The following is a 20,266-nucleotide window of genomic DNA, read 5'->3' as shown; positions in this document are numbered from 1 at the left end:
GGCACACATACCTCCCACCCGTACTCCCTGCAGCCATCATTAATCACCCCCATCTCTTCCCAGTGAGCCCAGAGAAGCCTCAGACTCTTACCAGTTTTCAACAGTGGCTCTCAAGATGAAGCCAATTTCCAGCCTGGGGTTAGATAGTATCTGAAATGTCTTTCACACTCGAATCTTCTAAATTCGTAATCTGTGTGTGTGAGTTGTACATGAATACATATGACATAGTACATATGTTTACACTCGTATATTCATGACACATGTTCATGACATTGTATTTATGCATGTATTCATCATACAGTATACTCATACATTCTCATGTTCATGGCAGGCAGAGCATATACTCATGTTCATATGTTCACAGTGCAGTACATATGGATGACAAGGTGTGTTCACATATCCATATTTGTGGCCGGTGAATGCATGTACTCACGTGCTTACATCACAGTGTAGCAGGAGGTAGTGTCTCCATCCCCATCTTTACTTCCGTTGTCTCTGAAATTAGTGGAGGTGCTTTCCCTCACTGATGGCTAATTCTGCTTTCTCTGCATTGTGCGTAAGCAAAGGAGTGGATGTGTTTTGTGGCCTCATATTACACCTTCCCCTTTCCATACTGGGGCCACACTGCACTGTGAGTCCCCTTGATGGAATCTGTGAAGGAGCAACTGGACGGACACCGAAAGGTTGGTTGACTGACCTGAGGTTCCCGTCACGGGCAGGTGATTTAAGCGGCCTGCCCAGAGCCACGGGTGTGCAGCGGGGCGGGAGAGCGCTTGGGAAATGCTCGGTTGCCACCTGACTCGCCCACCTCTTATGCAAAACATATGTAACTTTTTCCTGATTTTAAAAGTAGCACAAATAGGAGGAGCACAAGTTGTTACAGCCTTTGGTAGGAGGATTGGAGGTATCTGTGAAATTTTATAATGTACACAATTTTTAATCCAAGTCCACGTCTGGGTAATAGTTAGACACTCCTACATGCATGTCTCTCGGCAGCAGTGATTTCCTTGGCAAAAAACTGGAAGCAACTTAAGTGTCTCTCAGTGGGAGGATGAACATTAGTGGGGGTGTGTTTGAAATGTGGCACCAGCTACTTAGACAACAAAATGGACCCTCTGAGACATTGCGATGTAGAAAAATAAGTCGCTGTAGCCCATGCAATAGGACTCCATTTAATGTCCTACTTAATTGAAAAATGAAAGCCCTGTTTGGGTGTAGACAAAGGTTGGTGGTGTGTGGGAAAGGGGGCAGGTCAGGCCCCGCAAAGAGGCCCCACTCTTGGTGGGCTGCATAATGAATGAGACAGAAAGCAGTACCCTGGCTCGAGTTTCAGGTAGAAGAGCCAGGAATCACTTTATTGAAAAAACTCTAGGCAATTGGATGAGAACCGTCAGAGAAACTCCTAACTGTATAATCACAGATTTATGGGTTTATTTTTATTGGTTGTTTTTGGCTTTGAATAGTCCACATTTTTAAGGAAGTCTAAAAGCTCAGTTTATTTTTGAATCATGCATCCATTGATACGTTGTTAAAAAACAATTTTAATTTTTACTCCAGCCATTGTTTTATAGTTCAGTCGATTTTTGTTGATAGTGTTTCAGTCCTCAAACCCATTCAAGTCGGAAGGCGTTCACAGGATAGGACTGAGAGTGCAAGTCTCACTGCTGCCAGGAGGGTTAGGATCCTTCTCTCCTTGAGTGGAGCTTCATACAGAGTGATTTAAAAATATGACATGTTTCCCTTGGCCTCAAATCCAGCTGATTCCCATTTTAAAGGGAAAATCCATGTGTCTGATTTTGTATATTCCTTGCAAAGAGGGGGCTTGTGTGCTTTTCTTCTCAATGTTTTTGTGGTAGAATTTTTTATAAGGAAAATGTATTTTATATTAGTGCATTTTATATCAGTACAATTAGAGTGTGTGTTTTATAGTAGTAGCATATTAATAGCATAATAAAAATAAATAAAAGATACAATGTCAGGAGGGTCACATGTGACCAAAGCAGGTCTCAAAAAAGCTGAAGATTGTCAAGGAGATGGAAATTCCATTTGTGGTGGTGGCTGTTGTTAATTTCTTATTATGGGACGCTTCAAATACTCCTCTAAAGCCCACATTCCCATCACTCAGCTTCAGTCATGATCAGCTCCTGGCCAAACCTAATGTGGTTTCATCTGCACTTCACCCACCCCATCCATTCCCTCCAAAAAAGAAAAAAAAAAACACAGAAAAAGATTAGTGTGGAACAAATCCCAGCTAAATACTGTATCCTTTCATCCAAAATATTTCAGTAGTCAACTCTATATTATAAAGACTCAGAAAACACAGCCATGAGGCCTCCCGATCGCCCCAGAAACAAACAGCAGTGCTCTCTCCATCTCGATAGGTGCTGCATTAGCACCCATACCCCCTGGCTGTAACCTGCCTTGCTGGATACCTGGTTTCCTTGCCCTGGGTTCTGGAGGGCTCTCTCACAGTGCAGACTCAGGAACACCCTGTCCCCACACACTGCAGGGCCCTGACTCTCTTTCTCTGCCTAGAAAACCCCCTGGAAGCGTGCTCCAGGTACTACTGCTGGCGGATCTACGGCGAAGGGCGCCGTTTCCTCAAGTGGCAGAAGCTCCAGGCCCTTCACCAGGCTGAGCCGGTGGTCTTGGGGCAGCCAGCTGGGCCCCCGGCCTCCCTCCTGCCCCTCAGCCTCAGCCTCCTGACCCTCCTCCAGGCCCTCCTGAGGGTCATGGTGGCCATCCGGTGAGCAGGTGTGGGTGGGGCAGTGCTGGCCTTGGGCTCCTCTCACTCGCAGGCTGTTTCACCCAGGGGCTGGTGGGGTTTAGTTGAGTTGAAGATGTGGGAGAACTTGGTAGTCGCTCACCCGAGGGTGAGAGATGGGCATGGCTGTGATTTCTGTCACATTGTTACCAGTGTCTGGATTCTTGTTCATACCCGAAACAGGTATCTTCTTCCAGAGGAGGCAAAGGAAGAGCAATCCGGAGATGCTGGGGCCAGGACCGGTGGTGGGGAAGTGGGGCATCTCAGGGCCGCTCACCTTTATTATCTCACCTCTTCCCTGTTCCCAAGTTCTCAAATCCCCCTGCCCCCGAAAGATCACTGGTTCTAATTTCCGCTAATTTCGGTTGTGTTGGAGTTAGAAGTGGGTCTTATTAAGCCAGCTTGCCCAGTCAGTTCTGGGGTTTGAGCTCACCCTGGGTGGTGGGGACCTGCTGCCTCTCCCCAAGCCCAGCCACAGCCATAAAGGCTGCATATTGAAAGAGCAGTTCCTCCAGCCTCAAACCCACCAGCCTTGCCCAGGCCCTGCACGTCTTACCTGGAATACCGCTCAGCCACCCCTCCTCCCACCAGGAAGCCTCCAGGGTGACCAGGGTTCATGGCAGGGCCTCCCCTTGCCTGGCTGCTTGCTTTAGTAGCCAGAAAAAGCTTTCCTCCTTCCTCTCCTCTAAACTCCCCTGCCCCAGTTCACCCATTCTCCCCAACCCTTACCCCCATCCAGCCCCTTCTTCCTCAGTTTCATCACACCTCTAATTAAATACATGCAGATGTGTACACACCAGTATATGCAAATATATACCAATATATGAATGTGCACAATTAGAATTTATGTATATTGATTTGTTTGCTGTTTAATTGTCTGTCTCCTCCACACAGTTGTAAGAGGAATATTCTAGAAAATGTCCATTATCTGAAAATAGTTGCAGACATCTTTTGCCTGGGTTTCTGCTGTTCATGGCAGGAGGGTAGCTCTTTGTCACTCCATCTTGCCTGGAAGTGGAAGCCCCTCCCCTTGCATCCTTCTTGTCCATTCTCCTAGTATTGGGCCCTGGTGTCTCCCTGACTCCCAGACGATGGTGGATGAGTGCCTACATGGACCTGGGTTGCAAATTCTCTAGGGAGAGTTGCCAGAAGGGGCCAGGCAGGGCTCCGTTAACTTTGTGTGGTCTGTGAACCTGAGTGGGGCAACATTGTGAGATTTCCTTCTTTGTTTTTCTTGAAGTTTCATCTTTCTTTTTATATTTGCCAACTCGATGTCAAATTTAGTTGAACTCCCTGGTTCCCACTCTGGAAAGAGCAAAGAAAGAAACTTGACTGTAGATGGTGTGTGTGAAGTGGATGGGCCAAGTGGGCCAGAGAAAGATTGCTAATGCTTTTGCAGGAGGTGTTTGCTTCTGAGCCAGGCACTTGGGGCCGAGGTCAGGCACTAACTAGCTGTTCAGAAGAAATACCTTACCTGCCTGAGGTGTATGTGGGGTGCCCTGTGAGATCCCCCGAAGTACATGACCAGCTTGTACAGGAGAAGTTGCTGGCCCATCTGCCGGCCCGGCGGAGACTTGCTAGAGCTTGAGTGGGCTTGGGATAGTGGGTGAGCTCTGAACCTTCCTGGCAGGGAGCCTGAGGAGCAGTGATGAGTCAAGGACTTGCCTCCTTGACTGGACTTGCTGTAGCCTTCATTTCATTCCATTCCTTCCACAGTTCTGCAGAGCTGGGATTCTCCCTGCGGTTCCGGAAGGGGAGAGTGGGCTCTGGGGGTTGAGGGCCTCATCTGAGGTCTCACCGCTGGAGACTAAACCCTGGCGTCTCCTCACTGCCCCTGCTTCCTGCCTGGGCTCCTCAGGGACCGAGTGCACATCCTGCTGCACTGGGGGGCTGCCTCCACCCTCCACCTCACAGCGCCTCCTGCACAGACCCTGCAGGGGCAGTGTGCTTTCAATTTAGGGGGCAGCTCCTAGTAATTGCCTTTTTCTTTGCTTTCTAGCCAGTTTTTTTGGGTTTGAAGTTGGAATCTTCAGCTGCTGTCAAGAATATCAACAAAATGTCAGTCATACTCAAGGTCTTTAACAAAAGCCATCAAATCAGGAGGAGTCTGTATTAACCACTGTTTTCTCAGATCATATAATTCACAGCCAAGAGACAATCTGAATTATTTATTGTCAGGTGTTTCTTAGTTGTAGTAGAGTTGCTGTGAATGAGGGTGAGAATCCGTTATGAATACGGTCAATAAATGTTATTTGTGAAACTCGTAAAGTGGTCACTTTTAAAATGATAACCTCTGATTTTCCTTCATAAAAGAAGGACCTGTTCTCTACCTCTGTGTCCCTGTTTGAGTTTCTCTTCCCTCTGCAAGGACAGCAAACCCTCTGGACGAGGATCCTGAAATGGTCTCACTTTAAGTAGCATAAAATTGTATGTGGTTTGAATTTTTTTAAACTGAGGTATCATTTACATACCATAAAATTCACTTTTTTTTACAGTATACGATTTTGTGGGTTTTAGTATATTTATAATGTTGTGCAGTCATCACTACTATCCAATTCCAGACCTTTTCACCCCCAAAAGAAGCCCTTTACCTATTAAGCAGTCACTCTTCCGTCCATTCTCTCCCCACCCTTGGAAACCACTACCCTATTTTCTCACTTTTTCTATTCTGGACATTTCATATAAATGGAATCATATATTTGTCCGTTGAAGCTGGCTTTTTTTCATTTAGAATAATGTTTTTAAGCTTCACTCACATTGTAGCATGTCAGTACTTCGTTCCTTTTTATGGCTGAATAATAGTGATTGCATTGTAGGGATGTACTGCATCTTGCTTATCCTCTCATTAGTTGGTGGTTATTGGGTTGCTTCCCCTTTCTGGCTATCATGAATAATGCTGCTGTGAACATATGTGTATATGTTTCTGTGTCAACATGTGTTCATTTTTCTTGGATATGTACGGAGTGCTGGGTCATATGGTAACTCTCTTTAATGTTTTGAGAAGCTGCCTCAGTTTTCCATGGTGGAAGGAAGACTGTGCACCATTTTGTTTCATATTTCCACCAGCAAGGTATGAACCTTTTGATTTTTCGATATCCTTGGCAACACTTGTTTGATTTTAGCCGTCCTTGTGGGTGTGAAGTAGTATCTCACTGTGGTTTTGATTTGCATTTTTTGATGACTAATGACACTGAACATATTTTCATGTGCTCAGTGGCCATTTGTAGATCCTTGCAGAAATGTTTATTCAGACGCATTGCCTGTATTTTAATTGGTTATCTAGTTTTTTTGTGTCATTGTTGAGTTTGTGTTCTTTTGTACGCAGGATACTAGATCCTTATCATATATTTTGCAAATGTTTTCTCCTATTCTGCTGGTTGCCCTCTCCCTTTCTTGATGATGTTCTTTGAAGTACAAAAGTTTTGAATTTTGATGAAATCCAACTTTTAATTATTTCTTAGGTTGCTTGTGCTTTAGGATATATGGTCATATCTAAGAAATCATTGACTAATCCAAGGTCACAAAGATTTACCTATGTTTTCTCCCCAAAGATTTATAGTTTAGCTCTTACATTTAGGTCTTTGATGTGTTTTGAGTTAATATTTATATATGGTGTGAGATAGGGGTCTGGGTTCAAATTCTTTTGCATGTGGATATCCAGTTGTCCCACATAACATTCCTCAAATGATAAAATTATGGAAATGGAGAACAGATTTGTGGTTGCCAAGGGTTCAGGAAGGGGTGAGGTGGGAGAGACGGGGGTGTGGCTGTACAAGGGCAGCATGAGGCAGGCAGCCTTGTGGTGATAGAAATATCCTGCATCTTGACTTTACCAATGTTCTGGCTGTGATATTGGACTATAGTTTTGCAAGACATTACCAACTGGGGCAAACTGGATAAAGGGGAACATAGGATCTCTTTGTGTTACTTCTTATAAGTGCATGTAGTCAACAATTATCTCAAAATAAAGGTTTAATTTAAAAAGCAGTACAGTTTGCTTTGGGAGATTTTGAGAATACAGAAATGTACAAAGAAAGAAACAGTCTGCAGTCTGAGCTGAGCTTTGTTGCTGACCTGGCAGGAAGGTACAGATAGATCCCTAAAGGAGGCAGGCTCTAGGGTGCTTGGACTGGGGTGTCCACCTTACAAATGGGAAGAAGAGAAAGGTGGGAGTCTAGTCTGAGCACGGCTGGTGTCTCAGAAATGCAGGATGATGAAGGTGGTGGTCAGTGTGCCAGTAGCTGGGCATTTTGGGCACACCCTTCCCTCTGGCTGGTCCTCGTGGAGGGTCCCAGGCTTCCCTTAGGGAGGCATAGCTATGTTCTCCTGGAGCACATCTTCAGGGGTCCTAGGGCAACATTAAGCATCATTCATTCAATCAGCAAATATTTATTGGTGCCTGCTATATGCTGGGCACTGGGGAGAGTGCTTTAGAAAATATCCTTGACCTCAAGGTTGCCCTGAGGCTGAGTGGATACACAGGGGGCTAATTCCCATAATGAGCGAAGTACACATGAGCACAGGACTAGGGGGTTCAGAGGATGCTGCCTACATCCTGCCCACATTCTTACGTTGCCCCCAGGACCAGCAATCCCTGACTGGGCTGTCTTCTGGCTGCAGGAGCCATGCAAGAATGGACTGGATGTACTGGGGAGTGATGCCCTCAGGAGCAATCGTTTGTTGGTCAGTGATGAGTGGGAAGTGTGGATAAACACCCCATCTCCATGCCCTCAGATGGGGCAGCTCTGAGCTGTGTTCTTTACCATCTCCTGGGGGTCCTAGCAGGACTTAGTCTTGACTGTCACCTTCCTGAAAATGCCCTTTGTCCTGGCTCCTCCCCTTCCCCATCTCTCTTCCCTGCTCCCTCACAGGCCTCCTGGAATCACCTCCCAATAGAACACTTGAACTCAGTCTTTGCCTCAGGTGCTGCTTTTGGGGGAGCCTAAGATAGTGAGGCATGCTCACCTGGTCTGGAGGGTCAGGGAAGGTTCTTGGGGAAGGCCCTCCGAGCTGTGGCTTAAAGACCAGTCCAGTTATCCTAGAGATGAAGGGTGAGGACAGAGTGTCCAGGCAGAGGTGCACAATGTGAAGGCCTACAGGTGACAGTTTGGCACCTTCTGTTCACACAGGAGGTCATGCTGGGGAGGGGGCAGTGATAGAAGATGGAGCAGGGGCCGGCTGGTGGAAGGCCTGGGCCGAATGTGTCAGACTTGTACTTGGGGACAGCACTCCCAGCTGAAGCAAGTTGAATGGAATGAGGGGCGAGAGTGGACGCCAGGGACTTGCTCAGAGGCCGTACCAGACAGCCGAGCAGGGGCAATGGTGCCTGGTCCATGGAGGGAGTGGCTGAAGTTCTTTTGCAGGTACAGAGGAGTCTTTGGCCCTGTTGTTCAGAAATATGCCCAGGTGTGCTCTGGGCGAGTGATATGGTCGCTTGGCATGATGCCCAAGCTGACGTGACGTCCATGATGGGCATCATGGACCTGAGCCCAGCACTCTGCTTGCGTGTGTGCTTGACATTTGATGTGAGGGGCTGCAAGAGGGAGGAACTTGCAAGTCTCCCATCTGGAAACCTCTCAGAGGAGCTGGGGAAGATCAGAGCTGGAAGGGCCTCTGTGGCCTCCTGCGGCTGCTCAGTGCCTTCTCCGGGCTCACCTTGAAACCTGGACCTTCTAGGCAGGATGTGTTCCAAGAGTTTAGGGGGTTTGGGGAAAGACATTCCTGTGGTCCATGGCAGCTCAGACACAAATCAAGAAGCCAAGGAAGCACCTTCTCCGCCTCCTCCATTGCTCCTTCCCCCTCCCTCCTTTCTGCCCCCTCCTTTCTTCCTCTTTCCTCTCCCGTCCCACATCCCATACTATCTACTGAGCAGTTACTGTGTAGCCCAGCCCCATCTAATAGAATGTTCTGCAGTGATGGAGTGTTCTACATCTGCACTGTCTAGTGTAGGGGCCACAAGTCACATGTGGCTACTGAGCACTTGAAATATGGCCACTGAGACTGAGGGCCTGAATTTTAAAATACTATTTATTCACTTAAATTTAACGTTAAATAGCCGTGTGCCCAGGGGCTAGTATTTTGGACAGCACAGATGTAGCCCTGTAGCTGCTGCCTTTGATCCATCCTCCCTGGCCGGCTGACAAGCCCATGGGCCCCAAGGTTACAGAGTTTGCATTAGACATACTGATGGGCTTCTTGCCTTCCTAATCTTGTTACTGCCTGGGGATGAGGGCAGTGGGCTTCCTGAGCTCTCAGTATGTCCCACACGCACTGAAGGCTCACAACAGCCTTCCAGGCGGGGTGGCCTCCCCTCCTTGTATAGTTGGAGAGACCAAGTCCTGGGGAGGCACCTGCCACTGTCTTTGCCACACAGAGGTGGGCCAGCTCCTAGGGACCTGGAGGCTGTCCAGCTGGGCCTTGTCTCAGGGAAATAGTATCTCTGGTTTTCTGTCTGCTGTCTGCTGCCTGCTTGGGGACTGAGGGCACCATGTTGTTGCAAGAAAACCATCCTTTGAAGAAGTTGTACTGGAGAACGTGGCCAAGCCACTGCCATGCAGGAAAGCAGCCTTGTCCAACTCAGGCCAAAATTGACAAGCACCTCAGCGTTCATTGACAGAACATCTCTCCGCCCCTGCTAGGCAGCAGCCTGGCCCTCACCCTTGGCCCAGACCTCTGCCCCCAGTGTGGTGGTGGGTAATGAGGGAGACAGGACAGCAGGCTTTGTAGCTCCATAGGGGCCGTGTGTGGAGTGAGGGGAGTGCGCAGACAATGGAACACCTTGTGGGACAGGGTCTTGGTAGGAGGCTTCCTTGAAATAGAGAACTAAAGGATGCAGCAGTCAAGGAGGATGTTCTGGGTGGAGGGGATGGCGTATAGGTTCCTTTTGGGGCTAACTGGTTTAAGGAAAACTCCATTAGAGAAATGGCCAATGGGTTTTATTTCATGTGAAGTTGGCTGTGCTGCCTGGGTGCTGTGGTGAAGACTAAAGCTCATGTGGGCCCTTGGGGGAAAAGCTCTGCAGTCAATTGATGAGTCTGCCACAGGCCCAGGCTAAGGTTGGCAGGGTGTAAGTGTCATGCATTTCTCATTGCTGTCCTAGCAGCTTTCACTGTGCGTGACACCCAGTAGGTGTTTAAGCTCTTGTTGATTTGGGATATCCACTGTTTTGTCTGGTGGGTGACCCACTGCGGGGTCTGGGAGCCCACTGGAGTGATTGGAAACATCCTGTTTTCACTTTTGCCGTTTCCAAATGAGCAGCCCTTTTTGAGGGCACCGTTTTATGTTAGAACAGCAGTCCTTAGGGTTGATCCATGAGCAGTGGAAGGTGGTGGCATTCCGTAGGAGGCCAAGTCTAGCATTCCAGAGTTCAGGGAATTTTGTGGTCTCAGCACCAGGCGAGCAAGTGTATCCTTTCCAGACATCCCACATTTGAAGGAGGGAAATTCCAGAAATTGCAGCATGCCTCGCGCCCTGTTCCTAGGTGGGGAGCAGGGTGTGGGCGGGGAGTGGTGGGCTGCCTGGGTTTGCCCCTCACATTGCTGACAGCATGGACTTTGTGGGGAGTGGGGGGCTCTGGGCTTCAGGGTGCCTTATCAGGGCTGGCAGGTCGCCTATACAATGATTGTGATCCCAGTCTCTCACCTTTGTGCACCTCCCTGGCATCAGTCTCTACCCGCACTCACCTTCTGAGCCCTTGTCTTAGTCTCAGCAATTCTGCTCCCTCCCTCCCACCTTCCTTTCTTTCTTCCTTTCCTTCTTCCTTCTAAAAACCATTTTACATATAAAAACAGGTATATGCACCTGAAAATGTTTCAAAAGGCAAAGATTTTTTAAAGAGTGTAAACACAATGCATCATCGCTCTTCTTTGCTCCGAATTTCCGATAAACTCCTAGTTGATCTAGAGCCTTGACAGACTGGGGTGTAATATTTTTTTGCAAGACAATTTTCTAGGCAGGGTGGTATGCTCCCTGTGGCACTGAATCAGGAAGGTCCTGATCCTGGTGGTCCCACTCTGCAAATGCTACTGCCGACCAGTAAGCCCAGCTGGGTCAGTCTGACCCCATGGAAGCCTCACCTGACGGCTTCAGCATCCCTTGACCATTCAGGGACTAAATTTGTTACTTCACTGGTCGGGAGATATATAGATTTAAAAAGTACTAAATTATGTACTTTCGTTCCTGAGACCTCATTTAATTCTTTTTTTTTTTAACATTTTGAAAGAGTTTTTTTTTTTTTAAGTTTTTTGGGGAGGAGACGTAATTAGGTTACTTATTTATTTGTGGAGGAGGTGGAGGGGATCGTACCCTAGACCTCATGCATGTTAAGCATGTGCTCTATTGTTTGAGCTATATCCTGCCCCTCATTTAATTCTTAAAATTCTCACATTTAATTCTTGGAAGCTGAGATTATCCTGTTTCTGCAGAAGGGGAAACTGATGCTCCAGAGAGGGTCCTTTGTGGCCGCTCAGGGTCACACAGGACCACAGGGGTCACACAGGACCACAGGGGCCACATAGGATGTCAGAAGCCACATGGGTCACTTGGGACTACAAGGGACCACATGAGACCACACAGAACCAGGATCTGTCCCATGACCCTGTTTCTTATTCTTTTCTTTTCTTTTCTTTTCTTTTTGCTCGTCTAGCCATTTTTTTATTTACAGTTTGTGTTTAATACAAATCAGTTCCATCACATGAGAAGTTACTATCAATCAAAGCATAAATACACAAACACAATATACAATCCAAAATAGATGTATAGCATTCAGGTGTGAAATGAAAGGGAATGTTCATTCACACACACAGCAGCTTGCGATCTGTTGGATAGGGTTGTTCCAGTGTAGGTTCCTAAAGATGGGAAATAAATGACTTTGGTTATCAAGACTACTGTGGCCATATTAGATATCAGAACATCTAAGCATCAGTGTGTGACCATGCGAACAAAAGACTCAAGGGAATGTCTATTTTTAAAAAGGTCTCTGTGCATCGAGGCAGTTGTGAAAAGACTTTCCAAAATCAAGCCCACTTTAGGCTGAGGACCAGGTTCTAACTATCTAAACATACTGACTGATAACAGAGTGTTCCAGATGTGGCTACTCTGATTCCATTTTTTAAAAAGTATTTACAGAAAGTATAAAAGTTTTTCTAAATTTAATGAAAGGAAGCTTCCAGTCTTCACCTCCAAGTACTTGATTACAGTTTGGCTCCTTCACATATTTGCCTTTTTAATTTCAAGATTTGTCAATTTTACCTTCAAAAGAGACCCATTTTTAAAAACATAAAAAGCATTTAACAGATGGAGAAATAAAAAGCATTTTGAAATTAGTTGAGGTCAATGTACTTCTACTCTATTATCAGTTTAGCTAAAAGAATCTAGCACTCTTATTGAATAAGAATAGTTGATAAGGATGTAGGCAAAACATACCCATTATGCTTGGATTTGGGGTAGATTCCAATCCGTCATTGCCCTGGCACATGTCAATGACTACATAAAAAGTCAAATGCAACGTCAGATCCGAAGCCCCAGAGGAAAGAGTTCAGTTCCCAAGAGAGCAATGATAGTTTAACATAAAATTTTATCCAGAGTACATCGGCATTCAATTAGTACTGCTGAAAGTGGGGATTTACCTTGAGGATTTACAGTAATATTTGGAAGTTCCTTCTAAAGTACATGTAAATAGAATCACAGAAGCTTTCTGTATTACCTAATTGTTTCATGGCCTTATAAATTTAATGAACCAAATGAAAACCGAATCTCTGTTCCACATCCCATCCTTGATCTCTAAGTAACATAAAATCTATGCTCATCTGCAAAGTAAAGTTTTATGTGTCCACACTTCTGAAGCCACATTTAAGGAAATCATCTCTTAACTACTTTTGGATGTTGTCTCTCCATCTTGTACAGTAAACTCCAGCAGATTTAATACTGGCATTCATCGTCTAATCAAACCCTTCACGTGCTCTTCAAACCAGTCAAATTTGGGATCCTCAACATTTTCTGTCAATAAAATAAGGAATTAGCAGATTCATTCAATGAAGACTTTTCCTTGTCAAACTGGATGTCTAGATGCCATATGAATTGCGTTTAGAAGATGGGGAAGTATAGATGTTTCTTGGCCTGAGTCTCTTAGCAGTAGAGATGTAGAAGGGAGACCAAGATCATGAAGAGACTGGCTGTTGACTGCAGTGCACCATTATTTGCCTTGGTGGTGGCATTAGCTGGATTTGGGATGGCCGAGGTAATCTGGGAGGAGTTACTTGAAACTGGTGGAACAGTTGTTTGATTTGAATAAATCTGCCTGGGTAAGAGGAGTGCCAGGAGCAGCAGCCCCAGTCCAAGCCTGGCTACCATTGCTCTGCCCATGTCCGCTCTGTCAGTGCACGGCGTGTCTCACTGGATGCCGGGTGCGTGGAGGACAGCTGGCTCTAGGCTGGCGCTGGAAAAGTGGTCCCTGTTCCTTTTTAATGCTGATTCTTCCTACCCTATATCTCAGCTTCCCTGTTGCTACAAGTTTTCCAGATAGCAGTTCTTGCCAAAATGCATTCCATGAAATACTCACTATGTTTACTGCTCTTGGAGGGTTCCATTCTCAAGTGTGTTTGGGACTATGCACTGTGGATGTGTGTCTGAGGAGACCTGTGCATGCAGGGCATTACCATGAGTGCTAGCTGTGTGGTGAATGCTGTTATTTCAGTAAAGGGATGTGTTCTCTGCCTGGTGCAGCGTGAGGCGTGCTCTGTGTAGACACAGGTGTATTGAGGTTGGTCACAGCTTCTCTTTGGTGAGACCCCACCATGCAGCAGTGTTAATTCCTGCCTTCCCCACACCTGCACTGGACATTACACCTCTTTCGAATCTGTGCCACCCTGAGAGGTCAAGCATGCTATTGCTATGTCATTCTAATTGGCATCGTTTAGTTGAGGTGTGAGCAACTCTCCACACATTTACTGCCATTGATGCTGCCTCTGCTGCGAGTGGTCTGTCCATAGCCTTTGCCATCCATTCTGCCATTTCACATGGTTCCAGCTGAGGACAGCTGACAACGCAGATCAACATCCTAAAAACCAAACAAGGCAGAAGAGCCAGGTATCTTTAACTGGAATGTCCTTGGACTGCAGTGTGCTGTGATGAGGCTAAGGTCATGGACAGGGGCGTGTGTGAAGCATGAGAAGTCAGCACGGCATAAACACAGCCCATGCTGACACGTGTGGGTCCATGAATCACTAACATTTATAATCTAGATGGCGATGTGCAAACCCTCATGGGCCTCTGATTGTCACCAGTTGATAGAACTGGGGACCCAGGTGTGCCATTTCATAGATACCACTTTCTTCTCTATCATGTCTACTGTACAGAATATTGAAAGGCAATAGCATATGTAAGCAAAGAAATACTTGATTGGGTGGTGACAGTGCTAGGAAGAAAGATAAAGTAGAAAAAGGAGGGGTGGTGGGCCTCTCTAGAGAGGGGATCCTGGGCAGAGGATCGAACAGGGCAAGTGTGCTGGGCAGAAGGGCAGCAGGTGCAAAGGCCCTGAGGGGGCAAATGCAGGGAGTGTGAGGAAGTCCAGGAGCCCAGTGTTGCTGGAGTAGAGAGAGGAGTGGACAGTGGTCAGGAATGGAGGCCTACAGGTCAGCTCAGGCCTGGTCCTGAGGCCTTAGCATCATGGGAGAGACTTGGGGTTTATTCTTACTTGGGGAAGCCCTTTGGAATCTCCTGGACTGAGTGGCCCCAGGCTGGATTCTAATGTACTGCCTCTGGTGGCCATGCTGAGGATTGGCTGTGGTGAGGCAGCCTTGCGACCTGGAAGGTTGGGAATGAGCCTGAGATCCTGGTGTGTCGTGAGGATGGAGATAACAGGATTTGCTGGTGGACTGGCTGGTGGGAGAGCAGAAGGGAAGGAGCAGCGGTGGTGGGCACTGCTGAGGGGCCACGTGGTGGTGCTGGCGTCACCGTTAGAACTAAATCTGCCTGAAAGGGTGAAGTTGGGGCTAGAGGTGTAGATCTGAGTCACCAGCTGGCTAATTTTAGAGCCCTGGGGCCAGATGCCATTCCCTGGGTTATGGGTGTGGGTGGGGAGGATGGAGACTGAGGCAGGAAGGAGGCCGGCTGCAGTGGGTCCAGCTGCCCTCATGCTCCAGGTCATTCAGGCACCAGCAAATGGGATGTTCTTTACTGCCAGGATTTCTGGATGGCAGAGAGCTGAGAATACACACCAGACTGAAGGCTTTTCCTGTAAGATCAGGAGCAAGGCAAGGATGCCCTGTTTCACCACTTTTGTTCAACACTGTGCTGGAAGTTGTAGCCAGAGCAGTTGGGCAAGAAAGAGAAATAAAAGGTGTCCAAATTAGAAAGGAAGAATTAAAATGATTTCTGTTCACAGATGATATGATCTTATATATAGGAAATCCTAAAGATTTCACAAGATTATTAGAATGTTTTTACAAGATTATTAGAATTAATAAGTGAATTCAGCAGAGTAGCAGGATGCAAAGTCAGCACACAAAGATCACTTGCATTTCTGTACACTAATAATGAACAATCCCCAAAGGAAACTAATAAAACAATTCCATTTACAGTACTATCAAAAAATAAAATATTTAGGAATAACTCTAACCAAGGAAGTAAAAGACATGTACACCGAAAACTTCAAGTCATTTCTGAAGGAAGTTAAAGAAGACATAAGTAAATGGGAAAACACCCCATGCTCATAGATTGGAAGGCTTAATATTAAGATGTCAATACTACCCAAAGTGATCTACAGATGCAACATAATTCCTGTCAAAATCCCAAGGATGTCTCTTGCAGAAGTGGAAAAACCTATCTTAAAATTCCTTTGGGATCACAAGGGACCCCAAATAGTTTCAGTGGGGGAAAATGAAAATGTTCTGGACGTGGATGGTGGTGATAGAATCATATTATGTGTCTATTTAATACCAGTGAAATATACACTTAAATGTTGTAAAGGTGTAAGTTTTGTTTGTGCATTTTACCACACACACAAAAAATGAAGCCAAAACAGAACCATTGGTGATGTAGATCATTTGCTTTGTGTGCTTGCAGCTGTTCTCAGCTCTGTGGTCCACGTCTCAAGCGGCCTGGGGACCTGAGGGCTGGGATCCAAGACAGAGCACGTTGGTGGAGTCGGCTAATCTCCAGGGCAGGGAGATCCTGTTGACTTGTTCTGCATGTTTTATGAGGTGCCTACTATGTGCTAGGGGATGTGCCAGCCACTGGTGTGGTTCCAACGCCTGGTGTGAGGCCTCTTAATTGGCTTCGAATGTAGCTGCGGTGTTCCTGAGCCGCTTAACGACCCTGGGTGATGAGGTGTCTCAGGCTCAATATTTGTTTAATGCTTTATTCATGGGCACAAAACAGTGGTAACATTAATTTCAGGGGAACTTTAATGATGTATGTGTTTGGTGAAGTCCCCAGCTCCTGACCCTTAAGGTGCTAGATCTGTTTGGGGCCATGTGAAATGTTTTGCATCACTTACAAGAAAGAAAAAAGAGGTGCTGTTTTTCCTTGGGAAGAGAAGAGGTATTTCACAGCCAGACCTTGTCTCCTGTGGAACATTTGTCAAAGGCTGCAGAAAGCAAACACATGGAAATTTCCAATACTTCTTCTAAAGGAAGAAGTTGGACTTGTCAAAATCAGAACATTGGTCCTATTCCTCCATTTGCTAATCTGTTCATCAGTCCTCCCATCTATCCATCCATCCATCTACCCACCCATTGCAGGCTGAAGCCCGCTCTGTTCCGCTAGCCCTGGGGTCATTGTATGCATCCGGCTTGCCGCCAGTCACTTCACCTTTCTGAGCTGCCATTACTTCACCTGCCAAATGAGGCTGTGCTGGGGACAAGCTTAGCCCAAGTCTGACCTGGAGCAAGCAAGCCTTCAATACACGTAGCCAGATTCCAGCCATTACCAATAATAATGACAGTTCTCTCTGAAATAAGTACTGTTTTCACCCCATTTTACATAGGAAAAAACTGATGTAGGATGCTCTGGTTCTGTTCCCTCTCAGAGTGCAGATGTGAAATGCACAGGAGCCTGGCTGGGCTGGACCCCTGGAACTGCTCCTGGCTACTTGAGTGACTGTGACTTCTGGATCCCTGGGGGTCCCTGAGGGCCTGGGTCTTCAGGGCTCACCTAATTTCCTACCTCTGGACACAGTAAAAAGATGAAAAACAAAAAGATTATCACTTCATTTATTTTCCTAATAAAATAGCTACTTTCCTTCCCACTCCCCTCAAATCACTCCAGACAAAGTTTGCTTGGGGTTTCCAAGCTTCTTTCTCGTTTCTGTCCTCCCAGGTGAGAGAGAAGCTGATTACGACACGGTCAGGCACAAGCGGCCTCTGTGCAACCCCAAATTCTTCCTTTTTATGTAAAATTTAAGACCTTCCGAAAATGAGCTGCAGGGCTGACCTCCCGGTTCTGATTCTTGGTGGAGTTTCTGAAATGCACATGAGACTGGGCCTGCTAATGTGCTGAAATAATTACCCTCCGCTGGAGGGAGGAATTGATACCCGCCTGCCAGTTGTCTTGCAGTTAGTGAGCAGCAGTTTCAGCCTCTCCCACTTACTGTCAGGTCACAGCCTTCCCATCCTTCTTAGGCAGTCCTGTGAGGTGAGCTGCTGCTTGACTGCATCTGTGCACAGCGGGCTGCTGCAGAAATTGCTGGAGCAAAATGGTGGGCAGAGAGGATAGCATATGGGGCAAGAAACATCCGACATGCCAGCCCCAAAGATACGCTGGATTCTCCGAGACGTGCCCTGGGCTGTCCCATCGCCTCCTTTCCTTAGGCAGTTCCTCCTTCTAAACTGGGTCGTGTTTCCCCCGTGCAAAATGGAAAATGGGCAGTTCCTTTGATCAGCATCCCATTTAGAGATCTTTCAAATTCTATGGGGTTTATTTGCTGCTCTTAGCCCAGAATTTGGGCACAAGGACTAATGGAAATTGTTATCCTGTTAGGGATTTACTAGATTAATAGCAGTATTATCTAATGTTAGATTTTTTAGATTCACAGTAATATTTACATGTCAAGAGTTGGAGAGTATTTTGATTTGTTATAGAATCTGTGTGTGGCTTATACATTCATCTTCAAACCAGCCAGACTTCTTAGGGTCTTCGTGTGGTCAGACACAGAAGTGCCAATGCCCATCAGAAGATAAATGTGCACTGCAGATGTTGGGGGGATTTCAGAATTCCTTTTCTCAACATAAGCTGTTTGTGGTTCTCCCTGTCCCTCTCTCTAGGTAAGTGTATTTTTCCTGGCTGCCATTACTGACTGAACTTTGTCTGCCTCACAAGCTCCTGGGACGGTGGAGACTGAGATTCTGGAGGTGGAATTGACTACAGATTATATTACAGACCAGGGCTTGAAGACACAGAGATGGTTGGCAGTTTATCCACTTTCTTCTGAGCCCCAAATAAGAAGTCTATGTTCAGATTTTTTGGGGGGGTCTCTGCTTTGGAAGAAACCCTAACTCCATCATGTAATGAATTCGATGTATGCTACTGAACATTCACTCATTCATTCAACAAACATTCCCCAGGCACTGACTACATGTCGGGGCTGGGCTCCGTGCCATACACATGTGATTTCAGTTTTCTCCATAACCCTGTGTGCTGGGCAGTGTCCTCTTTTTACAGATGTGGTTTGTTGGTCAAAGAAATATGAGTGAAAATTTCCTCCAGCCCCAGACTTTGTGTTATTTTTCTCATATGTTTTACTTCTACAGATGTTATAAATTCCACAATACATTGCCATTATACTTTTATTAAACACTTAATGATATTTTATTGGCTGTTCTAGGGTTTAGAATATACATATTTAATTTTTCACGGTCTGCCTTTAAAGTATCGCTTCATGTATAGTGTAAGAACTTTGTACTAGTCTGCTCCCAATTTCCCCCATCTTTTGTGCTGTTGTTGTCATCTGTTACTTTTACATAGGCCATGTATCCACAATCCTCTCCTTCTATTTTTGTTTTTAACACTCAATGTTAAAAACTTATTTAAAAGGTCTTTTATATTTACCCTCATTTAAACAGTTTTCAGAACTATTCATCTCGCTATGTAGATCTAAGTTTCTGTCTTGTTTCATATTTTTTCTACCTGAAAAACTGAACTTCAGCATCTTGCAGTACAGGTTTACTGGTAATTCATTATCTCAGATTTTGTTTTTCTGAAAAAAATTTAAATTTTGTTTTCATTTATGAAATGTGGTTTTTCCTGGGAGTAGAATTCTGCATTGACAGTTATTTTTTCTCTCAGCACTTTTACGATGCCACTTCATTGTCCTCTGGATTGTATACTTTTTGATGAGAAGTTTGCTGTCATTCTTACATTTCCTTAATTCCTTAATTTTTCTAGCCTGCCTTTAAGATTTTTTCTTGTCTTTTAGTATTTTGGATACAGGATGTCTATTTTTATTTATTTATTTTTAATAATTCTGCTTGGGGTTCTCTGATGCTTTTGGATTTGTGACTTGATATCTTTCATTACTTTTGTAAAATTCTCAGCCATTACTTCTTCAAACTGATCTTCTGCACCATCATGCCTCTCTTTTCAGTTACACGTACATTAGATTATTTACATTGTCCCCAGTGTATTTAAAACCCCTCATCGTCCTCTTCCCCTTTCTTTCTCTTGCTTCCTCTCCCCCTTCTATTCCTGCTCCTCTTTTCACCCCTTCTTTTTTGTCGTATAGTTTGGATGATTTCTGCTGACCGAGCTTCATGGATTCTCTGGATTCTTTCCTCAGCTGTGTTGCACCTGCTTATGGTCTCAGGGAAGGCACTCTCTGTCTCTGCTATCAGGTGTTGTCTTTCCTAAGACTCACCTCTGCTTCCACTTTCTCAGGCATGACTCTTCTGAACTGAGATTGTCCACGTATTTCTTCTGCATAAGGTGAAAGGACAAATCTGGTACTTACTACTCTGTCATTGCCAGAACCATCCTTTTACTTCAGACATGTCCATGTCTTTATATTTAAAGGTTATTTCTTGCAGATAACATGTCACTAGTTTCCTACTTACTTGAATCAGAAGACAGAGTGTGACTTTTCTAAGTACAGGCTGACACTGAGAACAGTGTCAGGTGTGGCCTTTGTCCATGTAGTCATGGGGATGTTTCTGAGTCGTCAAGGGGCTGATGTGCAGGTGGTGCCCTGACTGAAGGCTTTGGGGTCATACATACCTGGCTTCCCGTCCCTTGGCCAGATTACTCAGCCTCTCTGAGCCCCTGTTTCCTCATGTATAAACAGGAATGACAGACGACTTGACTAAGGATTAAATGCAATGATCCTGTCATTCTCTCTCCCGTGTACCACAAGGCCTGGGACACGGTAGATGCTTATTAAATGCTTTTGAATGAGTGGGTGCTTTCTAGGGTTCTGCTGGTTCATTAAAATAAATAAATAGCCCCAAAGCATTCATTCCATTCACTAAAATCCTATATCTGGAAAATGATTCTTGCCCTGACCACCGATTTCCC

General features: G+C 45.7%; 1 protein-coding gene across 6 annotated transcripts in view; it reads left to right on the top strand.

The window, feature by feature from the left end:
• The window catches only part of C21H16orf95 (chromosome 21 C16orf95 homolog), a 79,637-nt gene that overhangs the window by 11,286 nt on the left and 48,085 nt on the right, over positions 1 to 20,266 (top strand). For 2 of the 6 annotated variants that reach the window (XM_072946769.1, XM_072946768.1), the window contains exons 8-9: positions 2,536 to 2,746; positions 2,948 to 3,727. In XM_072946769.1, coding sequence (XP_072802870.1) covers positions 2,536 to 2,746; positions 2,948 to 3,113 — 377 coding nt within the window. In that variant the 3' untranslated portion in view covers positions 3,114 to 3,727. Of the gene's footprint in view, positions 1 to 2,535; positions 2,747 to 2,947; positions 3,728 to 4,763; positions 5,033 to 15,826; positions 15,957 to 20,266 lie in introns of those variants that run through there. The other 4 variants (XM_072946770.1, XM_072946773.1, XM_072946772.1 and 1 more) reach the window with 4 other exon arrangements.

The sequence above is a fragment of the Vicugna pacos genome, chromosome 21 (assembly GCF_048564905.1).
Source record: "Vicugna pacos chromosome 21, VicPac4, whole genome shotgun sequence".
Taxonomy (NCBI): Eukaryota; Metazoa; Chordata; class Mammalia; order Artiodactyla; family Camelidae; genus Vicugna; species Vicugna pacos.
The sequence above is the reverse complement of the archived record's forward strand: the minus strand, read 5'-3'. Positions and strand labels throughout refer to the sequence as shown.